At 44.7% G+C, this 19,582-nt stretch overlaps 1 protein-coding gene across 5 annotated transcripts in view; it reads left to right on the top strand.

Moving 5' to 3' along the window:
- syngap1a (synaptic Ras GTPase activating protein 1a) overlaps positions 1–19,582 on the top strand; it is a 149,724-nt gene that overhangs the window by 14,368 nt on the left and 115,774 nt on the right. For 4 of the 5 annotated variants that reach the window (XR_010802260.1, XR_010802261.1, XM_066669242.1 and 1 more), the window contains exon 2: positions 19,044–19,175. Coding sequence is in view for 3 of the 5 variants with exons in the window: in XM_066669242.1 (XP_066525339.1) it covers positions 19,044–19,175 (132 nt within the window). In the remaining 2 variants the exon portion in view is untranslated. Of the gene's footprint in view, positions 1–19,043; positions 19,176–19,582 lie in introns of those variants that run through there. The other variant, XM_066669244.1, reaches the window with a different exon arrangement.

Raw genomic sequence — 19,582 nt, forward strand, 5'->3', positions numbered from 1 at the left:
CCACATGTATTCAGCCTTGTCAACATAAAAGTATTGTACGAAGCCTAAAACAGCCCAACATACTACAGCAACCTACTAACAACGAAGCCTGGCAAAGCTACAGTTAATTTTGTCAGCTTTACACCTCAAATAAGAAAACGTCCACGAAGCTCTGGTTTATTTGTGTACACTCTGTGCTTTTAGTGGCACCGCGTATGCACGAGTTAGCAAGCGGAGCCATGCTGGGAGCCGCAGTGCAGCCTTAATTTTAAAGCAGGCGCTGAGCACTGATTTTCTGAACAAAAGTGCAGGCCCCAAGTATTCAGGTTTTCAGAATATTTGTTTGTTGGGTATGTATTCAGTTTCAAATTTTGAGATTCAGATATTCAGTTTTTTGATAAATGTGATTATCAATAAATGTAATGTTCCACCACATTCAGGCTCCAGCAGTAAAAACAGTGCTTTCCCTACTCCACACATATTCAGGTTCATCAACATAAAAGTCTGTGTAAATGAAGCCTAAAACTTTAGCAGCCCAACCTGTTAAAACAACACAACGAAGAGAGGCGACACCACAGTTAATTTTGTCAGCTTTGTGACTGAAATTAGAGCACCTCTACTCAAACTGGTTAAACCCTGTATATTCTGTGCCCTTAGTTAGCGAGCTAGTTAGCAGGTTAGCGAGCTAGTTAGCAGGTTAGCGAGCTAGTTATCAGGTTAGCAAGCTAGTTAGCATGTTAGCGAGCGTATGTAGCGAGCAAAGCCGTGCTTTAAGCCATGGCACAGCCTGGAGTAAGGGATATTAAAGTAGTGGCCGGATGTGGATTTTGTAAATAACAGCAATATACAACACTCCCACTCCCCGAGTATTCAAATATTCACTGAATATCACAGCCGAAGCTCCGAAGCCTTAAAAATGGTATTTGGCACAGCCCTAGAACCCTGAGCACCACGGTTAAATTCATAACATATATCACATCAAGACAATTACTGCCAAAAGACAGAGATGTGACACAATATTATTGATGTGGTGTAGACCTCTGAAGGTGATTGTCATCATTTTTTATGTGGCATCATTCCCATATCTGGAAATCTGTGTCTAGGTCCGGTATTGAGGATGGCTGATTAATTCTGGATCACAAACTCCACTCCAACTCATCCCAGATGTACCGAATGGAGCTCCATTACCCTAGAGAACACAGTTCCACTGCTCCAGAGTCCAGTACCTGTGGGCTTTATACCACTCGAGCAGACGTTTGTCATAGGGCATGGTGACTCGGTGTGACTGCCCTAGTCTGTGCACCATGCTTTTCTGTGGAGATTATATAAATGACTCAACACTAGTAAAACCATTGCTGTAAGGATTTGATTGCATTTAGCCATGAGAAGGTCAGGTAAAGCCCACATTTTAGCTCTTTGCACGGTGACATTATGCTGATGTGCAGCTGCAATGCAGTCTTCCCATACTTTTCATCAGTGTTTAATCTTAAAGTAGCTGAGCTCACAAATGATGACATGTCATCAGCATCATTTCAGAAGAAATCGTGAAAGACAGGTGTCTCCAAACGTTTGTCTGTTTGTGTTTCAGGACCCGTGTGGCTAAAATATAACAGAACACACCGCCAGTGTGAGTGAATTAAGGAGAGCAATGATAATTGACTGTGGATGCTTTTTACAGGCAGGTGGCACCCTCCATTTCAGTGGCGTCCACCTCGTACCCCACCGCAGGTTGTGTCAGCGTTCTCCCAGAGGTGGAGATCTGGTGTGGACGGTTCACTCTGTTCCTCACTGGATGTGCATAATGTTCCCAGACCCAGACTACAAATTCTTTACCTCTAATAGCTGCTTAATAGTCTAGAGTAACTTTTCCAGTACTTCCCTTTCCAAAAATACACTCCCCTGCATTCTCTCATTTACTCCAGTCCTCCACTGCTGCAGGAGAGAAGACTGTGGCTCTCCCAGTGCATGACAATGACAAGAGTCAAAAATACACATGCCCATGACAAATTGTGGTTTATAGAGTGTTATAATTTAACCGATATATTTCTTCTGGCTGGGAATGATGTGACAAAGGATGGTGAATATTGGAAAACCCAATAAATTTTAATGATACATTTCAGTTAGTTGTAAGTTTGTTTCTATAAAAAAATGCCATTTCCTAAAGCAGTGGTTCTCAAACGGTGGTACGGTACCCACTGGTGGAATGTGAAGCAACAAGAGGTGGTACGGCGAAAAATGTACTACTTAATTTCATGTGTAAATTACATAATGTTTCACAGTTTTGATAATTATGCCCTGATTGAATTAGTTTGTGTTAAAAAACAAAAAAATCACAGCATGCTACACATACAGCGTAGTTAATTACGTCTGTAAAGGAACAAGGGGGACAGCGTTCCCCCACTTTTTTCCCAGGGAGGAAACGCAATCCTGTTTTTTGAGAAATCCGAATAAAGAAAGCCCAGTTTCAGCTGTTTACTGGATGTAAGTAAAGAACAGAGACAGACAGGTGTAGTCTGGACTTTATTACAATAAAGGTGGAAAAGAGAAACACTCCTGAGCCAACTCCTGAGCACTAAATCCAGAGGCAAAAATAGAGAGAAACAAAGCGAGAATTCTGTACACGTGACGACAAAATACAGCGGAAGGAAAACAATATGGCCGTTCTTTGCATCATTATAGACCTAAAACACTGTTTAATACAGTACCGCACCTCCTTCACCTGCTACAAGCGCAGAGAGCTGCAGTGACCTGCTCGCAGCGCCACGCTGTTTTCACCTATAGTCTATTAAAGCACATGACTTATATTCTTCACTAAGAGGAACACTGCTAACAAGAGGACCATTAGCAACAAGCTGAGTGATGGGGTGAGTGTGTGAAACTTTTCACAGGTGTGTGAGAGACTGGGTGAGTGTGTAAAACTGTCCACTGGCAGGGTTTCCCGCAGAAAATCTGTAATTCAAGGTGGTACCTTTGTTGGTGGGAGGGAGGGAGACCGACTGGAGGTCTCACATGGTTGTTAGAAGTCTTGTTTCTCTAAGTTTTAATCATTTTTGGACTGTGTGTCAGGGTCCTGAAGGTTGTGGGTTCGAGTCCCACTCCGGGTGACTGTCTGTGAGGAGTGTGGTGTGTTCTCCCTGTGTCTGCGTGGGTTTCCTCCGGGTGACTGTCTGTGAGGAGTGTGGTGTGTTCTCTCTGTGTGTGCGTGGGTTTCCTCCGGGTGACTGTCTGTGAGGAGTGTGGTGTGTTCTCCCTGTGTCTGCGTGGGTTTCCTCCGGGTGACTGTGAGGAGTGTGGTGTGTTCTCCCTGTGTCTGCGTGGGTTTCCTCCGGGTGACTGTCTGTGAGGAGTGTGGTGTGCTCTCTCTGTGTTTGCGTGGTTTTCCTCCGGGTGACTGTCTGTGAGGAGTGTGGTGTGTTCTCCCTGTGTCTGCGTGGGTTTCCTCCGGGTGACTGTGAGGAGTGTGGTGTGTTCTCCCTGTGTCTGCGTGGGTTTCCTCCGGGTGACTGTCTGTGAGGAGTGTGGTGTGTTCTCCCTGTGTCTGCGTGGGTTTGCTCCGGGTGACTGTATGTGAGGAGTGTGGTGTGTTCTCCCCGTGTCTGCGTGGGTTTCCTCCGGGTGACTGTCTGTGAGGAGTGTGGTGTGTTCTCCCCGTGTCTGCGTGGGTTTCCTCCGGGTGACTGTCTGTGAGGAGTGTGGTGTGTTCTCCCCGTGTCTGCGTGGGTTTCCTCCGGGTGACTGTCTGTGAGGAGTGTGGTGTGTTCTCCCTGTGTCTGCGTGGGTTTCCTGCGGGTGACTGTCCGTGAGGAGTGTGGTGTGTTCTCTCTGTGTCTGCGTGGATTTCCTCCAGGTGACTGTCTGTGAGGAGTGTGGTGTGTTCTCCCTGTGTCTGCATGGGTTTCCTCCAGGTGAATGTCTGTGAGGAGTGTGGTGTGTTCTCCCTGTGTCTGCGTGGGTTTCCTCCGGGTGACTGTCTGTGAGGAGAGTGGTTTCCTCCGGGTGCTCCAGTTTACTCCCACAGTCCAAAAACACACGTTGGTAGGTGGATTGGTGATGCAAAAGTGTTCACAGGTGTGAGTGTGTGAGTGACTGGGTGAGTGTAAGAAACTAACCACAGGTGTGAATGTGTGTGTGACTGTGTGAGTTTGTGAAACTGTCCACAGGAGTGCGTGAATGTGTGAGTGACTGTGTGACTGGGTGAGTGTGTCAGACTGCCCACAGGTGAGAACACACACACACACACAGAGAGCCATGGTCCTACAACTTAAACCCACTTGAAGTTTCTTTTGCCACAACGTCCTAACCAAGATAGACTCATGTGTGTTCCCAGTGTGTTCTTTTAAATAAATCAAACTATGGTCAATCTACTGTTTGAATGTGACTTGAAGGTTGTTAGAACACATCCCAGAAACCACCCCATGAGCTCAGAGCAGAACAGAGCACAGCCCAGCACCGGCGACTCTGATCTGGTCCAGCTCACAGTAAGTTTGCCACTGCTGACTCAGATGTGTTGTTGCCTCCCCTAGTGTCACACATACACACGTGTTTCCATGCACTGTGGGGACTTTACATAGACTTCTATTCATTGCATCGTATCTAACATTAACCTCACCTAAATTACACTACTACAAACCCTGACCCTAACACGTATTCTAACCCTAACCTTTCTCATAGCCTTGCCCTAGTCTTAAAGCATGTCTTCACCTGACACAGTAATGATATACATTGTAGGGACCGTCTGACCTTTCAGTGTGAATTTGTGAACAGGTTTTGAAACCCACAAAGTGATATATTCCTGATATACACACACACACACACACACACACACATACAGCTAAATCACCACTCCTATCCCTCTCACATTCACACACACACACACACACACACACAGAAACCACAGAGTCCATAGAGACTCCCAGACACAACCCCTGTCACTAAAAAAGCAATAAAAACAATAATACTCAGTGCACAAGCCTCACACAGCACAGAGCATGACCTGAACAGGACAAAATGAGCTGAGAGGCCCTTGATAGCACTGTCACAATAAGTCTTCATAAATCAAAAGCCGTTTTTATCTGTTATGTTTTATTTGCGGTTTTGTGTGAATTGAACAGATCAGTGTTTCAGCTCCAAATATCTGTGGCCTAGCTGTTTTTAAAAAAACGTTTTTTTAACACCATGTAACTTTTAACTGTAGTTAAATTGAACATATGTCTGATGTATAATATAAGCAGAACTGTGGAGTATAGAACAGCATGAAAATGGGAAGCTGAGCTTACGGTCACCATTCTCAGTAGTAAATGGAGGCTACTGCATAACAAAGCCTACCAGTATTGGGCCAGGGAGCAGTGGGACTGTGTTCACTGGAGGGGATTGGAGCTGTGTTTGTGGTCCAGAACTAATTATCCATAATGATGCATGTGTTCCACTAATGTTCACATAAAGGCTCTGGTTTCTTGTCTAAATAATTTTTGGAAGAGTAAAGAGCAGCTACTTCAGCAAAAGGGGGAACCAACTCCTCACTGACAGTCTTCATCTCAGAGCGAATGTTGGACGTGTCCAAAAACATTCGTCTAGTTTGTGTGAAACGATAAGGGAATGCACTGAGCTACTCACCCAAATGTCTAAAATTCCACTTGATTAAAAGAGTGTGATGTTAGAATGGGGTGGCACGGTGGCGCAGCAGGTAGTGTCGCAGTCACACAGCTCCAGGGGCCTGGGGGTTGTGGGTTCGATTCCACACCACTCCGGGTGACTGCCTGTGAGGAGTGTGGTGTGTTCTCCCTGTGTCTGCATGGGTTTCCTCCGGGTGACTGTCTGTGAGGAGTGTGGTGTGTTCTCTCTGTTTCTGCGTGGGTTTCCTCCGGGTGAAGGTCTGTGAGGAGTGTGGTGTGTTCTCCCTGTGTCTGCGTGGGTTTCCTCCAGGTGACTGTCTGTGAGGAGTGTGGTGTGTTCTCCCTGTGTCTGCGTGGGTTTCCTCCAGGTGACTGTCTGTGAGGAGTGTGGTGTGTTCTCCCTGTGTCTGCGTTGGTTTCCTCCAGGTGACTGTCTGTGAGGAGTGTGGTGTGTTCTTTCTGTGTCTGCGTGGGTTTCCTCCGGGTGACTGTCTGTGAGGAGTGTGGTGTGTTCTCTCTGTGTCTGCGTGGGTTTCCTCCGGGTGAAGGTCTGTGAGGAGTGTGGTGTGTTCTCCCTGTGTCTGCGTGGGTTTCCTCCAGGTGACTGTCTGTGAGGAGTGTGGTGTGTTCTCCCAGTGTCTGCGTGGGTTTCTTCCGGGTGACTGTCTGTGAGGAGTGTGGTGTGTTCTCCCTGTGTCTGCGTGGGTTTCCTCCGGGTGACTGTCTGTGAGGAGTGTGGTGTGTTCTCCCTGTGTCTGCGTGGGTTTTCTCCAGGTGACTGTCTGTGAGGAGTGTGGTGTGTTCTCCCTGTGTCTGCGTGGGTTTCCTCCAGGTGACTGTCTGTGAGGAGTGTGGTGTGTTCTCTCTGTGTCTGCGTGGGTTTCTTCCGAGTGCTCCGGTTTTCTCCCACAGCCCAAAAACACACGTTGGTAGGTGGATTGGCGACTCAAAAGTGTCCGTAGGTGTGAGTGAATGTGTGTGTGTGTGTGTGTGTTGCCCTGTGAAGGACTGGTGCACCCTCCAGGGTGTATTCCTGCCTTGCGCCCAATGATTCCAGGTAGGCTGGAATGGTTCACACAGGAAGCTATTAATGCCTCCAAGGGCTGGTTCCTGGGCTAAACAGGTACACAGTACAGGGTTTTAATTGGCCAGTGGCGTCTGTATCACACTGTACTACAGGCGGGGATACGTGTGTTTTTTCTGTGTCTGCGTGGGTTTCCTCCAGATGGTTGAACACAACACGTTGGTAGATGGATTGGCTGTGTGTATCTGTCCACAGGTGTGAGTGTGAGTGACCGGGTGAGTGTGGGAGACTGTCCACAGGTGTGAGTGTGAATGACCGGGTGAGTGTGGGAGACTGTCCACAGGTGTGAGTGTGTGTTGGCTGCTGTGGTAGCATCTAGTTGAATGCTGCACTTTTGTGGCGGTTGAGGTGATTTCCTAATGTCCCAATGAATGTAAAGCTCTGTGTGGGTCTAGACAATCACTGTATAAGTGTAAATACAGTAAACAGATGGTGATAAGCTGAAATGGCTGGAAGCTACTGTGGTCTCTGAGCAAATTTATAAACAGAAAAATACATTTTCGTACATTATTTTTTTATTCAACAGCATGATTGAATAATGGGGTTAGGGTATGAAAGGTTTTTCATAATTTGAAAATGGAGTTTGTTTCCCTCTTCTCTCCAGCAGCATCTTCTGCTCATCTGGGAAGACTTTACACTATGTGTTGGCACATTTGCTATGAGAAGTTGATGCTGTTCAACCACATAACATTAGTGAGGTCACGATCTGATGTTGGATGATTAGTTCTGGATCACAAGCACCACTCCAACCCATTCAGCTGATATTGGATGGAGCTCTGTCACCCCAGAGAGCACAGTCCCACTGCTCTACAGCCCAACGCTCAGGGTCTTTATACCCCTCAAGCCCACTTTTATCATTGAGTATGGGGACCTAAGGCTCATGTAGGCCTGCTCAAGAGCGTCCTGTTATAAAAACTATGTATGCACAGGAGAGGGTCTGTGTCCAACAGTGGGTCTATAGTAACTGAATCTGCTCCTCAAGTGTATAAGCATATAGTGTACTTGCAGAACTGAATCTGCTCATTAGTGTAGTGTAGTGTAGTGTACATACAGAGGGCTTGTAAGACAAAACTGTTCCGATAGAACACTTATATGACCAATTTACCACTAGGTTACCGCCTCCAACATCTCGTATAAACACATGGGACATGTCACGATTCACTGGTGGATCCTCATAGTTAATAAAATGTCTAAAATTTGTATTTGTATATAAGTCTAAAGCCCTACCTGGAGAGGATAAAATTTTCATGGGGTCCTGGGGTAATTCTTTATTTTACGGAGGTCCTCTGTAGTTTTATTTCTGTCCAAATCGGCCATGTCTGTGTTTTCTGTCGAAAATTACAGGCTGAATTACCTAGTGTTTTTTTACTGAACTCAGTGGTCTTCTGATCATTTTAATCCAGTCCAGATGCAAATCTCTGCATTTTAACAGGCAGATTGGATAAAGCAGGAGTTTGGGTACTGCTGTGCACCGCATTTAGCCTCTGAGCCTGTGTTTCCATAGATACTCCCTGAAGCTGCAAAACAATAAGAAAAAACGGAAGATTTACTGAAGCAGGTACTTGGTGCAATTGTTAAGATTTGGACAAAATGAAGGACAAAGTAAAATCAAATGAAAGCAATGAGAAAAGGGAGGTGACCCAGGCTGATTGAAGGAGTGATTAAAATTGCAGCTGCAGGTATATAGCATTACTTTTATAGTCAGAGAACTAGAACCTCACACGTGATCATGAGGCGATGCCATACAGTGTGGGAAGTAGAAACTCTGATGTCCTCTAGTTTTTAATTGCTGTCCAGATGTGAGTGTTTTATCACATAGGCGTGTCAAACTTTTATTACAGACGTCCCCCTGAAAAGAGAATCCAATCCGAATGAGGCTTAAGTCCACCACTGTGGGGAAATCTGAGTCTATTTCATTAAACTACACTGAATTACTTTGGTTACATCTCAGTGACTGAATTAGCACGTTGGGAATTTTGATGGACTGCCCCTTCACTTTGACCTGAATAATGCAGTGAGTGCAGCGTTAATCTGAACCGTTCATCAGACACCATTCGGCATGAAGTGAAGCAATCGTCGGATTTCACTCAGGCTCTAATGCTGCGTGACCCAGTTGTGAGCAATCAAGCAGTTAACACTTCTCACTCCTCTCTTCCCGTCCCGTTTGGTTTGGTTCTGCTGTATTTGCTGGAACCCGGTTCTACTGAAGTAATCATCCTAGAGTGACATACCTCACTCAAATCATCCAGACACAATTATCATCAGCTGTGACTTCAGGAAGCTGGAGGAAGCTCATCACTGAGTATTTGGGTCAGAAGCTCAGAGAGAGATCCACATTTCGTCAGACTTTTCTGGATTCAGTTACAGGGTCAAAGTGTATTGAATGGAGGTCCTTTCTTAGAGGAGGGACTGTACTGTCCTCAGCCTCCACTGGCTCCAGGAGTCCCCTGCAGATCCCGATATCTGGATGCTCAAATCTCTTTCAGAAACAGGCAAATTATCTACATATAACCTACAGTAAAGATGCAGTCATCGTAAATCCATAGTACACAAATAAACTAACGACATGGCAGGGGAGGACAGCAGGGTGTGCTACAAATCACTTCATTAGTGTGGATTCACCGTAGTGGTCGGCGATCAGCAAATTCAAATTCTGCTTTCTGGAGCTTTCTACAATTTTCTTTTTTGAATGGTTTTATTCAGAAGCTGGTCAAATCAAATGTTTTGGAGAAATAGAGAGACCACTTTAAGGTGCACCTTCTGTGGACAATGTGGCATTTGCTGTCTGAATTCACCTTCAAATGCATGTGTGTTCTCTACAGTGAAAACAATAAATCACTGAATTACACTGAATTTTTTCCACCAGGGGGGGACCCTCAGGGTCATTTCACCTGAAACAGTGCAGTACTCTGGATGAGACGTAAATCCTAGAGGGAGATAATACACTGGGTGTGTGGTGAGCGTTCAGGAACAGACTGGCTGCCATTGTTCCAGGTGGTGGATGGGGTGACTACCTGATACACCAAACAATGTAAAGCCCTTTGGGTCATTATATAAGGTTCTATAATAGTGTAGCTATCATTATTTCATTTGAGCAATGTCCATATGAAGTTCCCCCTGATCCTGATCCTCATACATTCATTCATTATCTGTAACCCTTATCCAGTTCAGGGTCACGGTGGGTCCAGAGCCTACCCGGAATCATTGGGCGCAAGGCGGGAATACACCCTGGAGGGGGCGCCAGTCCTTCACAGGGCAACACAGACACACACACATTCACTCACACACACAGACACTTTTGAGTCGCCAATCCACCTACCAACGTGTGTTTTTGGACTGTGGGAGGAAACTGGAGCACCTGGAGGAAACCCACGCAGACACAGGGAGAACACACCATACTCCTCACAGACAGTCACCCGGAGCGGGAATCAAACCCACAACCTCCAGGTCCCTGGAGCTGTGTGACTGCGACACTACCTGCTGCGCCACCATGCCGCCCATCAATCCTGATCCAAGTAATTTAATATTGAGTGTTTACTGATATTGAGCCTCGATCTGATATTTGTATTTTCTTACTTAGTACTACTGTACAGGGCACACTTAAAATACATTAGAGTTATTAAAAACAATCCAGTGTATTTTCTTGACAATTGAATAACTTTTTTAATTGCATTAAAAAACTGCTTGCATTCAAGCTGTTGTATAAAGTTTTTTTATTTATTAATTTTTTTAAACCTAGTGATGTAAACACTTGAAGGGTGTCCTGTTCTGCTCTTAACGCTTGAAAGCAAGTGTTACTTGAACAAACCACACTAACAGAGCAATCGCACCAGTGTTCGGTCTAATGGAACTAGGGTTGCAAAATTCCCGGAATTATTCAATATTGGGAAATTTACCATGGGAATTAATGGGAATTAACATGTCATTATGGGAATTAATGGGAATAAAATGGAAATATTCCAAGCTAAAGGTGAGAAACTTACATATAGTTGGTAAAAAATATATTGAAGCTTAATGTTGGCTAAAATAATTGGATATGACACCAAAACAGCTCAATCCCAGGCACATTACACACCAAAGAGCTACTGAGACCACACCCCTGCACTTTTTATTCCTCCATCACATGTACAACATATGTCCAGATGATTTCTAGAAACCTGTCACCCACCTACTAAAAGCACACATTTGGACCAAAGGGCTACCTAAAGTCAGGTAAGTTTTGACAAAGTTCATATTTTTATTGACAGTAATAGCACTGAAATATTTAAGCAACTATTAAATGAAGGTGTAATCTCACAGTGGCTTTCTATCTGGTAAATCAGAAAAGCTCAATGAGCATTTACATTTAAGAAACTAGTTTACCAGTGCTAGCAGGCTAGCAAGAGGTTAGCTTACCAAGGCTAGCATAGGCTAGCTACCTATATTTTTTTTTGCCTCAACGGGTTTCTGTAACCAATAATTAATACGTATTAATTATTTATTTAACATTTTAAAGACCATTAGCTTTAGTGATTTTACACTTTGTCATTTTCATTTAAAAAAAAAAACGCAACGTGCATCAACTATGACATCTAAGGTGTGGTAGTTATTTGTGTTGTTATGCCTTCATGTCTGCAGTTGACCAAAAAACAAACAGTACCTTGATGACAGTGTTTGGTATAGTTCCTTTAAATTATTCAATATTTCCTATTAATTCCAATAAATTCCCAAAGTTTTTAAAAACTTCCATGTAAAGTTTACATTTTGGGATATTTCAAAAATTCGCGAGCTAAAGTTCCCATGGGAAGTTACCGGTAATTTACTGGAAATTCATCAGAAATTTTCCATCCCTTTGCAACCCTAAATGGAACCAAAGCTGACCGGTCTGAACACTTTCTAAACGGCTAAAACAAAGTGTCTCGGTCCGGTATTCCATGCTCTCCCTCCCCCTCTCTCTGCTCATGGCGGAGAAATGGTATCAGGTGTTTAGACGACGAAGAGACCTCCAAACCTTGAAAATTACAAAGTGAGATGAGGATATTGCTCTATTCATACTCCATAATATTGACTTAATTTTGCAGATCCAGATTACTTAAGGTGGAACTGATTGAGCTCGAGAGACCGCTAACTGCATGAAAGTAAACACAGAGAAAATACAAGCTAAAACAACTAGAAATTAGAAATGAGATATAAACTTCATCTACGTGCAAAGAACAGTCGTGTTCCACCTTAAAAGACACAGCTTATGAACGTGAACCACCGAGAGACAAAAACAATTCCCCAGAATCGTCCACAATTCCTTTCGGGTGGAAAGAGGCTTAGAACTTATTTTATATTTTAATGGCAATTAAAATATCAAAATGTACTAACTAATGTAGGAATTATACAGTGATTTACTGTGAAACCAGTAACACTTTCAGGTCTATAGTGTGAAGCCATCTCAGAGAATTAGAAGCTGTCAGCTTTGCATCGGAGGGTCAGCCTCTGTACTCATGCCCTTCATTTCAGAGGACAGTTTGGATGACTATGTGTCCACAGCTGATTTACAGTGGTGTATTAATTGAAGTAAACTGAATGTGCTGTGTGTTTCCAGGTAGAAACCCAGTAGTGGTGTAAGTGCTGCTGTGCCGAATGCTGGTTTGCTGTTGGTGTTTGGCGGATATGAGTAGGTTTGGTAGGTTTGGATGTGTTCCAGGGCGCTAGGCTCAGCAGTGCAGAGGTTAGAGCTGTCTAAATCTCTCCAGCTCTATTTGGAGAACTCTTCCCACTTGGACAGCACACTGGTAACACCCCCAGGCTGATATTCTGAGGCAAGAGAGATTAGACCCCTCTCTGCTGAGTGCATACCATATTTGCTCACACAACACATCAGAAGCTGAAAGACTGAGGTCTCTAGGACTGTAATTTCAGAAGACAGGCTGGATGAGCTAGTGTTTATTGCATAGCCAGTAAACATTTAGCCGTTGATTCCACGTTGAAATAACGTAATGACTGCCGTCTAATCAACGTTCTCTTAAGGTTGAAAATGAAAGTTGAAAAGACGTCCAATCACAGACATTGAAAAGACGACTATTAGACGTATTTTGGACGTCCATTGACGTTATTAATTGGTCCCGAAATAAATTACTGGTATAAAACGCATTTTGGACGTCCACTGACGTTATCGATTGGTCACCACTTAACTAACTTATTAAGATGGATTTTGGACGTCCATTGACGTTTAAAATATGTCCTTGACGGACAGACTACTTTTAGACCTATTTTGAACGTCCAGGGACGTTCCTTGTTTACTGGGTATATATATAAAACCAACCAAAAACAGTTGACAGCGTCCTGTGTCCACTGATGAAGGTGATGTCTGACCTTACATTCACAAGGTGGACCAACAAGGCAGGAGTGTCTAACAGAGTGGATAGTGAGTGGACACAGGGTTTAAAAACTCCAGTAGCACTGCTTTGTCTGATCCACTTTTAGTAGCACAACACACACTAACACACCACCACGTCAGCATCAGTGCAGTGCTGTGGCGGACCATTGAACAGCAGGGTGTACAGACATGTAATCACTCCCTGGTGACAGCTTCTACTGTATTATTATTGTGGAGTTTTTCTGTGTGGATTTAATGGCATTCAGTCTATAAACATTAGTGAGGCTAGGCATTGGTTGGCATTGGGCATGGTGCTCTTGTGGTGCTATGGAGATTTTACAAGCTGTTTGTGTACAACTGAATTCATAATGGATGTATGATCCATGTTTAATTATTTGAACTTTTGGGCCCAGATTTCATACGTCCAATGTCAAAGCGCCATGAATGTAATCCTCCATGTTATGTCTAATTATGTAGTGTAAATTGAACGCATAGCAAAATGACGATAGTAACTCTGGGAATTAAAGGGTTAAGAACTCTAGGCACTGTGTCCTTTACTGAGCTCTGGTTACTCCAGGAATGAGACCTTATCAGACCATGGTGCTCCCCTTGATTGCGTGTAAATGAGGATATGCACTTAATGTCCTTTCTTTGGTAAAATGCCCCCCCCCCCCCCCCCCACCCCATTACCACCTACATATTTTTTAGATTCAGAGAGAGAGAGAGAGAGATGGTGAGATACTGAGAAAGATAGAAGGGGGGGGGGGTGAGAGTGGGGAGACTATTCACTCTTGCACATCCATGCTGGTTGCTATGGGAACAAAGTGTTGGTTCCCTCTTCTAAAATAGTTCTTCTCCTCTCGTCCCTCCTTTTCCTTCCATCACTCCTTCCTTTTTTTCTTGCTCCAGTGTATCTCCCCATCTCTCTCACGCTCTCTATCTTTTGCTCCTTCTTTCTCTCTAATTTCTCTCTCTCTCTCTCTCTCTCTCTCTCTCTCTCTCACCTAATCCCTCTTTCTTTTAGAGGTTTTTCGGTCTGTTCCGTGTTGAGTTGTCATGGCGACAGGCTGGGGGGTGTGTGAGCGCGTGAAATAGAGTGGGCGTCACGGAAGTGACATCTCTTGGGCTATAACCCATCTTCCTCTCTCTCTCTCTCTCTCTCTCTCTCTCTCTCTCTATCTATCTATCTCTGTGTGTGTGGGGGCGATCAGGACACAAAAGCAATGTCAGAATGAGTTTTAAATTCCTTGCTTCTGTATTTATATATATGTGTGTGTGTGTGTGTGTGTGTTTCATCTATACTGCACCATACAGTACGTATCCAGAGCAGAGTATTCCTCCGAATGGGTTCCTAAAAAAAGCAGCAGCTCTTCCCAGGGCTCAGCTGGGGGTTTGCTTAGGCCACATTTCAGAGGAAATGGCTTGTTTAGCTTGGCTCCGCTCGCTCCCTTTAATCCTGCTCTGAACCTGCTCCATTCATTTTCATAGGAATAAAATCAGCTGTTGTGTCCAAGAGTCGCAAAGCAAACCCCTTCTCATCCAGCATTCCTTCTAAAAGCAAGACTTCAAGAGGACGTTTGGAAAAAATCACATGTCCATTGCATGTTCTTATTCATTTGAAGATCTGGAGCTAGCACCATCCCATAATACTGTTGTTTAGAGTTTGTGCTGCTTCTTACGTAGAGTGTTGACTCTAGATTTTTGTGTTATGCAGTTTATAGCACTGACGATCGCGCTGTTATTGAAGCATTTAAAACCCCATGAGTTAATTTAATGTAGACTACTTGCTTTCAAACATTACATTTAGCAACATTTATTGTGATTTGTAAATGATATTAGTATTTAAAGGAAAATACTTCTCCAGACTCCTCAAGGGCCCACCCCTGGTAACTCAGCCCCACTTTTCACCCCACTACGACGCCCCTGCATGTGAGAATGCAAAGACAAGGTTAAACAGACCAAAACAAACACAATGTGCAAGAAATAAGAGCACTGAGTAAAAACGGAGAAAACGAAAACAGAAAAGAAAGAGAACCTGGGTGAAAAAACAAAGCAAAAACTAGCCACAGTTTCTCCTCACTGTTGTGTGCTCAGGGAACAGCGAGAGGCTCGTTATCATTTAAAGGAACATGTTTAGGATGTTTAGACAGGTGGAGAACGCTGCTGTGGGGTATCACCCTTGTGGTATTAATACCCCAGAACTGTGTTCACGTGTGGAAAAGGGGTAGATGTCTCCTTTAAAGGAGCAGTCAGTGATTTTCAGCACAGTACACACAGCAGCAAACAGTATTTATGGAAGGGAGTATTTACTGTATTTACAGGTTTTCTGTAAAGAGCAACTGGAGGAAATGACTGATTGCTCCTTTAAATGGGAATCTCTATCATCCCATTTTCCCTCCCCTCTGCTCTTCTGAGACAGATTCAGGACATTGCTGTGAGGATTGGATGATCTAGATCGTGCTAATGCATTCCGAGTTGTTGCTCTGTGGTCAATATGTTTTTGTTTAGTGGTTGCTATGGTATTTCCGGTGTTTGCTATGGCACTTCAGGTGGTTGTTAAGTGGGTGCTATGATGTTACTCAAGTTTTCCAGGTGGTTGCTATGACTATTGCTTTGGTAATTCACATGGTTGCTACACCAGGTTGCTGCTGGCGTATTGCTAGGTTGGTTGCTATGCTGGCATGTGGCATGTCGCCAAGTAGTTACTGTTTTGTCTCATGTGGTGGGCTGAGTGTTTATGTGATTGTGCCATGAGAATCTGCACAAACGTCTGCACCTAATTCATTCCTGAGGGAAAAACTGATAACCATACGACTCGTCACAAAGCTGTACACAAGCATGCATCGGCAAAATTCAGGGGACGCATGAATGTAGTTGTGAGGAGTAAATTAAATGGCTGAAGTTGCGTTGTAGACATCTTGACCCCTGGTTCATATCCCCTGGGTCCTTGCTGCAGTTGCTCTGTCTCACACCTATAAACGCTCTGTCTCACACCTATAAACACCCTTCGGTTCCTCTGTCTCACACCTATAAACACACTTCACTTCAGTTTAATTCCTTTATTTTCCCCACTATTTGACCAAAATTGTGTTTCTAATGTTTTTTTTTTTTTGGGCCAAGGAGACCAGTACATCCATTATTCGTGGCTTGAGGCTTGAACACTGAGCATATTGTAATCGACAATTGGTCCTGGTTGTGATGTCACACCTCATGAATATTTGTCTGTTTCTGATTCAGACTCCGGGTGACTGTCTGTGAGGAGTGTGGTGTGTTCTCCCTGTGTCTGCGTGGGTTTCCTCCGGGTGACTGTCTGCGAGGAGTGTGGTGTGTTCTCCCTGTGTCTGCGTGGGTTTCCTCCAGATGACTGTCTGTGTGGAGTGTGGTGTGTTCTCCCTGTGTCTGCATGGGTTTCCTCTGGGTGGCTGTCTGTGAGGAGTGTGGTGTGTTCTGTCTGTGTCTGCGTGGGTTTTCTCCGGGTGACTGTCTGTGAGGAGTGTGGTGTGTTCTCCCTGTGTCTGTGTGGGTTTCCTCCGGGTGACTGTCTGTGAGGAGTGTGGTGTGTTCTCCCTGTGTCTGCGTGGGTTTCCTCCGGGTGACTGTCTGTGAGGAGTGTGGTGTGTTCTCCCTGTGTCTGTGTGGGTTTCCTCCGGGTGACTGTCTGTGAGGAGTGTGGTGTGTTCTCCCTGTGTCTGGGTGGGTTTCCTCCGGGTGACTGTCTGTGGAGTGTGGTGTGTTCTCCCTGTGTCTGGGTGGGTTTCCTCCGGGTGACTGTCTGTGAGGAGTGTGGTGTGTTCTCCCTGTGTCTGGGTGGGTTTCCTCCGGGTGACTGTCTGTGGAGTGTGGTGTGTTCTCCCTGTGTCTGGGTGGGTTTCCTCCGGGTGACTGTCTGTGGAGTGTGGTGTGTTGGTAGGTGGATTGGAGACTCATAAGTGTCCATAGGTGTGAGTAAATGTGTGAGTGTGTGTCCCCCTTTGAAGGACTGTCGCCCCCTCTAGGGTGTATTCCTGCCTTGCGCCCAATGATTCCAGGTAGGCTCCGAACCCACTGCGACCCTGAACTGGATAAGCGATTACAGATAATGAATGAATTAATTAAAAATTCAGACTCATTTACAGGCAGGTTACAAGCTCTGTGTTACTCAGTTTAACCTCATCACTTAAAACATGTGGGCTGTGATTAAACATATTAAATATTTTAAACTGTGATTTTGTTATAGAACCTATTCATTTTTCAACCCTGAGGGTATTTACTGAATTCATAGCCTCATTGCTGGTGGTGATCTGTTAATACATTGTGCCATAAGGGTGTGAGGATCCTCTGTGCACATCAGTTATTTGTTTCATTATCAGAATTGGTGCCTGTATAAAAATGTACAAGAATACAATTTCCTGGCACTGTGTTTTACACTTTTATTGTTTACTGTGAAGGACTTGCCTCTGTGTATGAACAGTGCTCTATAAATAAATGTGTCTTGCCTTGCCTTGCCTTTGAGGATTTGACAGCAGCTGCATAAACAATAGCAAGGTCAGGTGCTTGTGCTGGATGAAGAGTCCTGGATTACAACCCCCTCCCCCCACCTCCCCACCTCACCCCAGAGATATTGAATATAGGGGTGGGCGATATGGAAAAAATACATTATCACGATTTTTTTTTGCAGGATCACAATCTTGATTTTATCACAATTTTTTCATACTGGTTTTAAACCTCTTAACACTCCAGGTAATCTTTCCATTTTCAGCCTGAAATTACACACTCAAATCTTGAGGCAGTGAATACACTAGAGGCATTTCTGATTAAGACCGAATTCGCAACAAGTAACTGATCTGTGAGAACTGGGGGGCGGAGCCATGTTCAGTCAAAAAAACAAAAACACCACGAGAACACATGATGAGTAAACAGCAGCTAACTTTTCCGCTGCCGTTGTTGTGGAATAACGAATTTCTTTTGGTTTTAATTCAGCAGTCGTACATTTTAGCGTAGTGACTTACATTACCGATGTCCCGAGAGTCGGCCCATTCGACTGATGTGTAATATGTACACAGTACATAAACAACATATAAGAACTGCAGCGGACTGTATGTGCTTTAACACGATCTCCCTGTGGCTGTGTGTCGTGGACAAATTCTTATTGTTCACGATCTGATATCGTCATATCACACACCCCTACTGAGATGGGGGGTTCATCAGTCCAGAGAGTACAACCCAGTGCTGGGGTGGGGTGTGTGTGAGTGTGTGTGGGTGAGGGGGGTTACTTTTAACTACACTTTTTTAGAGACAAGTGACTACAAAACTGTCTCACCCTCCCAGTGGATAAACACGAATAATAAAAGCATTTGAAAATTCCCGAGATCTAACACATAAATAGCTTTATAAATGAAGTAACTTAATATTTTGTTCTGTTAATGACGTAAGGGATGGATAAAAGTATGCACAGCACACCACGACTGGAAAGATAAATATACAGATTTTCCGTGTATTTTTAATAACTCTTTCTCTCTCTCTCTCTCTCTCTCTCTCTCTCTCTCTCTCTCTCTCTTTCCCTCTCTCTCTGTCCTCTGTCTCTCTCTCTCTGTCCTCTGTCTCTCTCTCTGTCTCTCTCTCTCTCTCTCTCTCTGTCTCTCCCCCTCTCTCTCTCTTTCTCTCTCTCTCCCTCTCTCTCTCTCTCTCTCTCTCTCTTTCCCTCTCTCTCTCTCTCTCTCTCTCTCTCTCTCTCTTTCCCTCTCTCTCTCTCTCTCTCTCTCTCTCTTTCCCTCTCTCTCTCTCTCTTTCCCTCTCTCTCTCTCTCCCTCACTCTCTCTGTCCTCTGTCTCTCTCTCTCTTTCTCTCTCTCTCTCTGTCCTCTGTCTCTCTCTCTCTTTCTCTCTCTCTCTCTGTCCTCTGTCTCTCTCTCTCTCTCTCTCTTTCTCTCTCTCTCTCTCTCTCTCTCTCTCTCTCGCTCTGTCCTCTGTCTCTCTCTCTCTCTCTCGCTCTGTCCTCTCTCTCTCTCTCTCTCTCTCTCTCTCTCTCTCTCTCTCTCTCTCAGATGGAAGGTGTGTGTCTCCGTGTTCCCGGCCTCCACACTCCTCTGAATGGCCATGCCCACGACTCCCCCGGCTGGAGCCGTCCGCTCCGCGTCCGAGATGGAGACCAGTTCTACATGCTGGACCAAGAAGAGGTGATACACACACACACACACCACACACACACACACACACACACACACACACACACACACACCTAACCCTAAACCTACACTCTAGAAAACAGTGCTTCAAAGTCACAGCCAGGCCGAGAGAGAGAAGATATTTCACACGGTGGCTAACATGATGCCATCAGAGCTCAGCGCGCTTGGAGGAGAACACTAACAGCCCAGTGCTGATACAGTAACTAACAGCTGTCCACATCACTAGCAACCTCTGAGTAATGGAGAGGAGGGAGAAGGGTTCTACCAGCTCAGGAGAGACGCAGAGAAAGTGCGGACAGTTCCTGGACGTTTGGCCTTGGATGGCTGTGGCATCAGGTGGAGATGGAACGAAGCCTGCTCTGTCGCCTCAGCACCTTGAAATCTTCACCATATCTTTT

This window comes from Hoplias malabaricus, chromosome 4, assembly GCF_029633855.1.
Source record: "Hoplias malabaricus isolate fHopMal1 chromosome 4, fHopMal1.hap1, whole genome shotgun sequence".
NCBI lineage: Eukaryota > Metazoa > Chordata > Actinopteri > Characiformes > Erythrinidae > Hoplias > Hoplias malabaricus.